At 40.4% G+C, this 9,207-nt stretch overlaps 1 protein-coding gene across 1 annotated transcript in view; it reads right to left on the reverse strand.

Annotated features, from left to right (window-relative positions):
- Anp32e (acidic nuclear phosphoprotein 32 family member E) overlaps window positions 1-7,797 on the reverse strand; it is a 31,497-nt gene extending 23,700 nt beyond the window's left edge. The window contains exon 1 of the mRNA XM_033758133.1: window positions 7,710-7,797. Within this exon, the coding sequence (XP_033614024.1) occupies window positions 7,710-7,796 (87 nt within the window). The 5' untranslated portion in view covers window position 7,797. The remainder of the gene's footprint in view (window positions 1-7,709) is intronic.
- Between the last annotated feature and the right edge of the window lie 1,410 nt (window positions 7,798-9,207).

Below are 9,207 nucleotides of genomic sequence, written 5' to 3' on the forward strand. Positions count from 1 at the left end.
TCTTCCCTAACTACATGGATTTGACTCTTTTCTTTCCTTTTTTTCATAAGGTTGGGTAAGGGTTTGTCAATTTTATTTAATCTTTCAAAGAACCAACTCTTTGATTCATTGCTTCTTTGTATTGTTTTCTTAAACTCTACTGCATTCATTTCTGCTCTGATCTTTATAATTTCCTCCCTCATACAGGATTTGGGCTTAACTTTCATTTCTTTTTTCTAGAAGGTTGAGGTTCACCATAGGTTGTTTATTTGAACTCATTCTGTTTTTCTGATACGTAAATGCACCACTACAAATTTCCCTCCTAGGACTGCTTTCATTGGGTAAATTCCAGTGTGTTGTACTGGCATTATTGTTTAATAGTAAAAGCTGTCTAATTTCTTCTTTAATTTTGTCTGTGAGCCATTGGTTGTTCAGAGGGTATTATTTAATTTCCATGTGTTTATGAAGTTCTTGTGAATTGATTTCCAATTTCATTGCACTATAGTCTGTTAATGTGCATGGGATAATTTCAATTCCTTTGCATTTACTTACACGTGTTCTATGAGCTAGTGTATGGTTTATTTTGGGGAATGTCCCATGTGCAACTGAGAAGTTTATTCTGATGTGGAGTGGAACACTTTGTATACATCTGCTAACTCCATTTGTTCAAAAGTTTGGTTCAGTTCTAATATTTGTTTGTTGCTTTGTCTAGTTGGTCTGTTTGTGACAGTGGAGTATTGAGGTCCCTCATTACAATTGTATCAGTGCTTATTTGATTTTTCGTGAGGGTTAATATTTGTTTTAAATAGCTGGGTGTGCTGGTATTTGATGAAAATATATTTATGATTGTTATCGCTTCCTCTTGGATTGTTCCTTTTGTAAGGATGTAATGAATGACCTTCTTTGTCTCTCTTAATCAATCTTGGCTTGAAATCCACTTTGTCTGCAAATAGAATAGCTACCCCTGTCGCAGTGAGTATTGTTTTCCATCCTCTGACTTTCAGTCTATGAATTTCTTTTTAATTAAATGTTTCTCGTATGCAACATATTGTTGGAGCTTGCTTCTTGTTACATTCTGCCAGTCTGTCTCTTTTGACTGGTGAACTGAGACCATTTATACTGATGTCTATAACTATATATATTGACTTATCACTGTCATCTTATTTTTCTGTTCTTAGTTTCCCCTTTTTCCCCTCTGTTTAATTGCTTGCCCTGCCTGGTGAATTCATTCTACTGGGGTTTATGGAGTTATAGTCCCTGTTATTTCTTTCTAGAATGTCCTTCAGAACATTTTGGAGTGTTGGTTTGATGGTCATGAATTTTTTCAGGTGCTCTTAGTCATAGAAGTATCTTATTTCTCCATTAATTTTGAAAGATAGTTGTGTGGGGTACCACAATCTGGGTTGGGGGTTGTTTTCTTTTAGGGCTTGAAACACTTCCCTCCAAACTCTCCTTGACTTTGGGGCTTGTGCTGAAAAGTCTGCTGTGATTCTGATGGGATTTCCTTTATGAGTGATTTATTTCTTTTAGCTCTGGTTTCGCCCCCTGCCTTGAAAGTGAAAGGACCAGAGTTCAATCACCGGTACAAAACAACAACAACAACAAAAACGTGATTTGTTTCTTTTTTCTAACAGCTTTTAATATTTTGTTCTTGCATTGAATTTCTGGAATCTTGACTATTACATACCTTGGGGTAGATTTTTTTTTTTTTTTTTTTTTTTTTTTTTTTTGTTATTTTTTTTTTTTTTTTTTTTTTTATCATGGCTCATTGGAGTACTATGTGCCTCACTTATCCATGTGCCAAATACTTTTTCCATGCTTGGGAAGATTTCTGTCACTACTTCCGTGAACAGGTTTTTTATATCATTTATGCTATCTCCAGCTTTTTCATTGACTCCAATCAATCTTACATCAGTCTTTCTTGCATCATCTAGCAGCTGTTGGACTGATTTTTTTGTGGTTCCTTGTTATTGTTAAGAAATCTTTCTTTTCATGATTAAATGCAATCTTGTCCTCTATATCTGATATTCTGTCCTTACATTGGCTCATTGTGCTGCATATACTTTGAGTGCAATTTTTAATCTCCTGGATATCTGTTTAATCATAATTTTTTTTTTTTTTTTTTTTTTTTTTTTTGGTACCGGGGATCAAACTTGGGTCCTTGTGCTTGCGAGGCAGGCTCCAGAACCACTGAGCTAAATCCCCAGTCCTCTGGATATTTGTTTGAATCTGTTTCATGGATTCCATTTATTTCCTGTGCTGGGTGTCCATGGTTTCCATCATTTTCTTGAGTACTTCTTTTTTTTAATCTTTTTCTGCTCTAGAATCAATAACCGTGCCTTTCATTATAGTCACCATCTTTGTAGTTATGTGGGAAACTATTTCTGATTTGACTTTTTTCTAGAGCCTCTTTGATCTGCTTTGTTATTTCTGCTGTTACCACTTCAGAGAGTCCAGATGGGTGAGTTTTGAATTGTTCCACCTCATTACCCCCTCATTTTGCCTTTGGTGAGCTAGGAGTTTGGGGTCACATCTTGCTTAAGTGTCTTCTCATTTTTTTTAAGTTTAATTCTAGGGTTGATGCTTGTAAGTTACAAATGGCAAGTGGCTTTATTGCTAGTATTTAGAACACTTAGGGACTGGCTACTTCTCAGAGATGTCTTCTAGGTGTAGCTGGCTTTTGAGTTTTGACTCAGAAACAAAGATCCTACCTTTTCAATATATTGGGGATAAGAGGTCGCTACCTATTTGGCCTAACCCCTAGTTTTTTGGTACTGACCTACAATATTGTTTATGACTCTTAGGCAGTCTCAGTCTTGGCATACTAAGAACAATGGATTGAACAATTATAATGCCTTGGCTAAAGTAGTACAATTAGTAGTAATGACATTAAACACAGTCTACAAAATGATGAACTGTGATAACTATTATTTTCTACCTTTAACCATATGAAATAGATTTGTGTTTATATAACAAAATCTAAAACAAATCAGAAAATTGTATGTAGTAAATATTCCTTCAGTATGACAATTTTACCCTTGGGTAAAAATGTAAAAGAGCTTAGGGGAAAAAGTAGAGAAATAAAAGAAGAGGAAGAGATTAGAAGGAAGGCTGAAGCACAAAGGAAGATGTAAACTTTGGGAAATAGGTGAAGAAGACAGAAGGGAAAGAAGGAAAAAATTAAAACACAAACAGAACAGGACAACAGCAAAAAAACTGGAAGCAATGTTCACACTTATATGAAAACAAGAACAAACAAGAAAAAACAAAACCAAAAACAAGAAAAGGAAATAAAACAAAAGAAGAAGAAAACACCTACCACTTCAAGGTGTATCTCTGCTGTCACTGCTAGACAAGTTGGACAGACAAGAGCCCAGACCCGTGTTTATTAATCCCAACAAGGCAGCCAGAGATTTACAGCAGGATATTGGACAATCCCAGCAAGATTGCACCTTTAGTTCTGAAGCTTTTGCTGATTTCTGGCTGTAAGGCTAGAATCAGATTTGTTCAGCCTGCAGCACTCTGTTCCTGCTTCTGGCTTGAACTCAGCTGACTCGGACTTGAACTTGGCTCCTTGACCTCCTGCCAACTTGAACTCAGTTCTGCCTCACCCTGAGCCCATCCTGCAGCTGCTCTGAGTTCCAAGCTCAGTTGGGCCTTCCCCAAGATGGTGACTGGCCGATCACCCTCTCCTGGGGGACATTTGAATCTAAATAACTAACCAGCCACTGCAATCCACTGCATCCACTGCTCTATTCCACTGGTGCATCTCTCCTTGGAGGCCTTTGGGGTCACCAGTAGTCACACTCTGTCTGCAGGTTCGACCCACCTTCCCCTCACTGTGAGTCAAGGCTCAGGGAGAAAGTGCCACTTGCCACCTCCTTCTTCTTTGTTGAAGTCTCTCTCCTCACTCTGTCTGTGGCCCTCAATTCTCACTTCATATCCTTGCTGGGTCCCAGGGCCTTCCTCCCTCCTATTTCTCTTCCTTATATTAGTATATTCCAGTACCTAGATGTCAAATCTCACAGGCTGTTTCTCTACAGCTCAACAGTCCACATCTTCCCAATTAACTTTAACTAATTTACCAATCCAAGACGGCACAAGTAATGAACAACTGAAATTTAACCCCAACTATGATGATTTAGAACTCATGCTCTTAAGCCAGAGTGGTGGATTCCATAAATCGGTTACTCTCTGGACTAGCATAGAAGTGCTGTGAACGTGGTAGCCCTTTCCATCTTCTGCCTGCAATCTCTTTCTCTTTATAACTTTCCCTTTTCCAAACTACAGTGGACTCTTGACTTACAAAATCATTTGTTCTCAAGGACTGGTTGTAACTCAAGTTGGTCAATTGAAAGCTCAGGCTCCTCTATACAAGTCCTCAAAAAGTCTCTCTCTTGTATACAGGCAGAGCTCAGTCTTCCTAGAGACATTGGCCCAGGATTTCTCAATTAACCCCCCACAGGAAATGATGTTGTAATATTCCTTCCAGAACTCTTTAAGGGTTAAATCTGTATCTGAGACCATTTGGAAGCCCAAGCAGCTGGCATTGGAGTTGTAACTCAAGATTTTGGTCATAAGTTAAAACTAAAATTCTAAGGGCTGTGGATTTAGCTCAGTGGTTCCGCCGCCTGCCTTGCAAGAGCAAGGACCTGAGTTCGATCCCTGATACCAAAAAAACACAAAACAAAAAAACCCCTAAAATTCTAGTTGTAACCCAATTTGTTCATATGTCAGGCTGGTCATAACTGAAGGGTCCATTGTAGTTAATTTGTGGTCTCAAGATAAAGTTAAACCAGACAACTAATTCATTTTCTCCAGAGTTCAGGCTGATTTGGAAACATCAGAAATTTTTCTCACTTTACTTCTGAGAAATCTTCTGAGAAAACCAGGATCACTACTGCTCTCCTTGGCTCTAGAAGAGGTAATCAATACTCAGTGAACACCAATAATTCTAGTTCTCCATTGTGCTCATAACCCTTGGAAATTTCTCAGGGCAACGCCATATAAGACAAGGTAGAGTTGTTTTTTCTTTTTTAATTTGTATAGGTTCTCAGGGCTAGTAGGATATATGTCTATATATCTGTATTTATATCTATCTAAAGTGAGTTACATCTGGGCCTGGTGGCACACTCCGGCAGGCTGAGGTAGGAGGATAGTTGTGAGTTCAAGGCCAGCCTGGGCCACATAGTGAGACAGTCTCAAAAAATATTTTTTAAAAAAATAAAGTGAGTTTCAAAGGAAATAACAACTCTGTTGAACGTAAGTGGTGAGGTAAACTGTCTTCAAAGATGCTACCAACAATTTCTCCCCTCCCTGTGCACATATGGCCCTCCTCTTGTCAAAAGATGAAGTCTATTTCTCCTCTCTTTGAATTTACATTCACGAATAGAATGGGATAAAAATAGCACTGTGTTGGATCTGGACCCAGGTCCTTGAGAGAGGCTGTTACTTTCTACTTTCTACTTTGCTCTCTTAGGAGCCGATTCTCATATAAAGAGATCCAACCATCCTACTGGAGAGGGAGGCTATTGTATCTTTTATTATAGAGACAGGGATGCTGGAGCAGGAAAGACTGTGAAGAAAAAGGGCCTGGGATTTAGCTCATTGGTGCCACCACTTGCCTTACAAACACAAGGTCCTGATTTCAATCCCCACACTGTGAGGGAGGGAAAAAAAATAAAAGATTATGAAGAAAGAGTCCAGAAATCTCCCAGCTGCCAAGTGTAGTGGCGCACGCCTGTAATCCCAGCACTTGGGAGGCTAAGGCAGGAGGATCACCTCAAGTTCAAGGCCAGCCTGGTTACATAAATGAAAGAGAGAGAGAGCACTCCCAGCTGCCCCAGCCACCTTGAGACAGGCCCAGTTATATCAGTAAAGCCATGTTGAATCCTTCACCCCAGCCAATACCATGGGAGTAGACATGGGCTATTCTATCATGCCCAGCACGATTGTTTTATTTTTGAGACAGTCTCACTGTGCAGTGCAGGCTGGCCTTGAAATCACCGTGTAGCCCAGGCTGGCCTCAAACTCGTGGTGATCTTCTTGCTTCAGCCTCCTGAGTACTGGGCCAAATTTTAGAATCTTGAGTAATTACAGTGTAGTAGTTGCTTTAAATTAGTTAGTTTTGAGGTAGTTTGTTAGCAACAGATAATTAAAACAATAATGAATCACTAAAACAGGAGTATAGTGAGGTTCTAACTTATAAAGTAACTTATAAAGATTAATTTCAAATCCATTTTCTTTAAGCAAAGATCAAATCTTTTTTCCAGAAATGACTACTAGAATTCTGTTTAACTCCTTCATGAATGCGCAAAACATTTGCTCCCTAAAATATTTTTTTCTGCTTCCTAAAATATTATGCTGAGTTCCTACTGATGCTCAAAATGCCACATATGGTTATTTGATCACATATAACCTCTGTTGAGATACAGAAAACTCCAAGATAACAAATAAGTAACCTTGATTATTCTAATAAGCCTTAATTGAAGATATTTATCAGATTTTTTTGAGAAAAAGTTTTGATTGGCACCTAGAAAACTGTTCAAAGGTTGAACTACCCTACATGTTCTAGCCTCATTCTTAATGTGGAATCAATCCTCTCCTCTGTACCAGCTGTCTGTAACTGGTGAAGAGGGCAGGCTATGTGTCTGTTGTTGCAGTAAACTCAATTATTATCATACGGATACCAAATCTGCAGAATTGCTGTAAAAAATTGTAAATTCCTATGAAGCTTGGTGGTGCGCATCTGTAATCCCAACACTCAGGAGGCTGAGGCAGCAGGATCACCTCGACTTTGAGGGCAGCCTGGGCAACATAGTGAGTTAAAGGCCAGCCTGGATAGCAAGACCCCGTGTCAACAAAACCAAAAAGAAAAGAAAAAAATCATAAATTCTAGTTGAGCCTTCCCAGTTTGAATCATCCCTCTATGCTGAGTGTAAACTATTTTTAACATGAGCCAAAGACAAAATTAAAATGTCATCTTGAAATAAGCCATATTGCTGTATCAAAGAGAAATGATTTAAAGATTTTGCTCTTGGGCAGGGGATTTAGCTCAGTGGTGCCGCCACCTGCTTTGCACACATAATGTCCTGAGTTCAATACCTGGTACAAAAAAAGAAAAAAGAAAGAAAGATTTTGCTCTCTAAGAATTATTGAGACACTGTGTTTCTCTAGTAGCGCAGATGATAAATATTTGCCAGAAAACAAATTTGTATCTTTGGTAACAAGGCTACTTTCAAAAAATAACTTGAAATGTCCTGGTAAAAACATGGAGAATTTAATATATACATATTTAACTTTCTTTCCAAACCTTACTAAAATGACTTCAAAAGAATGAGATCCCAATGCAAAAGGACAAAGGAATCAAGCAAGAAGACAACTGAGAAGAAAACTCAACAAAATGTTAGCAACTGAAAAACAAATGGACAACGAAGTTCAGAGATGCGCCTCCCTCCGACCCCATGTCTGCTTCTCAAGAGAGCTCATTTGGTGGCCCTGGGCCTCTTTTAGCACTTTGTTCTTCCGCTAAGGGGGATGCTCCTGTCTGCGCCATCCTCGGCTCACGGGGGGAAGCTGGGCCCCAAAACCATCCTGCTCTGCACCTCCACCCCGACGTCTTCCCCAGCCCAGAGCTGCCTGACTCTGGGGTTCAGTGAGGAAGTGCACTGACTTCCGTACTATACCACATCCTCCATGTGGCCTCCAACCGCAAGAAAGGTGACACTGACCTCCACGCTTGCGTTTACGTTATTTCTCAACCGACTGGGGACCCTTGAAGAGAGAATGCCATTATCGGGGTGCCTTCCGAGGCCCATGTGGACTGGAGATGATTACCTTGGCGGAGAAAAGAAAATTAAAATTTAAATACTTACGGATAAAAGATAAACTGTCCCACACTGTAGAACCCACAAAGGCCCTGGGGCACTAGGAACCCTTGAAGATGAGAGTGAAGGGAGGCAGAAACAGCAGCCTGATGCCCCTAGTAAATGCAGCGAACTGCCCTTCAGACGCCAGCCCACGGAGGAAAGTAAAGTCACCCTGCATTCAGGCACAACTAAGTGAGATGCAGTGAAAACGAAGAGCTGCATTTCCGACAGTGACGGATCAGAGGGTGTATTTTCTCTCTAGAGGAACGACCCGCTGAGACGCAAGCCCAGAAGCCCTGAGGCGTGGTCGGACGTGGCCGAAACAGCGCCTGGCCCTCCCTGCACCCTGCACCCACCCGCCAACAGCCGGGGCCCCCCTTCCAAGAGCCTCAGTCTTCAAACTAAAGGGTGGTGAAAACTACAGGGAATGTTGAGATATTTTAAATTTCTGACAGGAAAAGACACACTGCCTTTAGTCTCCCTCAGAATACTCCCGCCTGCTCCGAACACAGCCCAGCGTTCTTGTCACTTTGTGAAGCAGTCTTTATGAGGTGTGATCAGAAACATGGTCATTGCTGCTGCCGAGCGCCAACCAGTGGGAAAGCGGGATGGTAAAAACATTACCAGTGTCTTCATCCCCAGATTTGTAATTTTTTTTTTTTTTTGGAGGGTATCAGGGATCAAACTCGGCACCTTGCGCTTGCAAGGCAGGCAGTGGCACCACTGAGCTAAATCCCTGATCCATCATCCCCAAATTTGACATTCACACAAGAAAAAGACTTTTTAAAAAATGTTTAAGCAGATTGCTCTTTTTATTTTTTATTTTGTGACAGGGTCTCACTAAATTGTCAGGCTGGCCTCAGACCTACAATCCTGCCTCAGCCTCCCAAGTAGCTGGGATTACAGGCCGGTGCCACTACAACCAGCTTAGAGTTACATTTTCAACAGTGAATTCAGCCAGGTATGGTGGCGCACACCTGTAATCCCAGCACTCAGGAGGCTGAGGCAGGAGGATCGCTGTGAGTTCGAGACCAACCTGGGCTACACAGTGAGTTCCAGGGCAGTCTGAACTACATAGCGAGACCCTGTCTCAAAAAACAAAAAACAAAACAAAACAAAAAAAACACAAAACAGTGAATTCAGAGATGAATAAGCAACTAGAAAATCAATTCAAGGGGAAATTAAAAGTTGTATAAGAAAAGAAATCTGAGACACTCCTTTCAATGCAGATTTACACATTGTGATACAATAATTATATTAATAAGTGGGAGGGGATTTAGTTCAGTAGCACTGTGCCTGCCTCACTAGCACAGGGTCCTGAGTTCGATCCCCGGTGCCAAAAAAAAAAAAAAAAAAAAAC

The sequence above is a fragment of the Fukomys damarensis genome, unplaced genomic scaffold, assembly GCF_012274545.1.
Source record: "Fukomys damarensis isolate Sample0158 unplaced genomic scaffold, DMR_v1.0_HiC HiC_scaffold_33, whole genome shotgun sequence".
Classification (NCBI taxonomy): domain Eukaryota; kingdom Metazoa; phylum Chordata; class Mammalia; order Rodentia; family Bathyergidae; genus Fukomys; species Fukomys damarensis.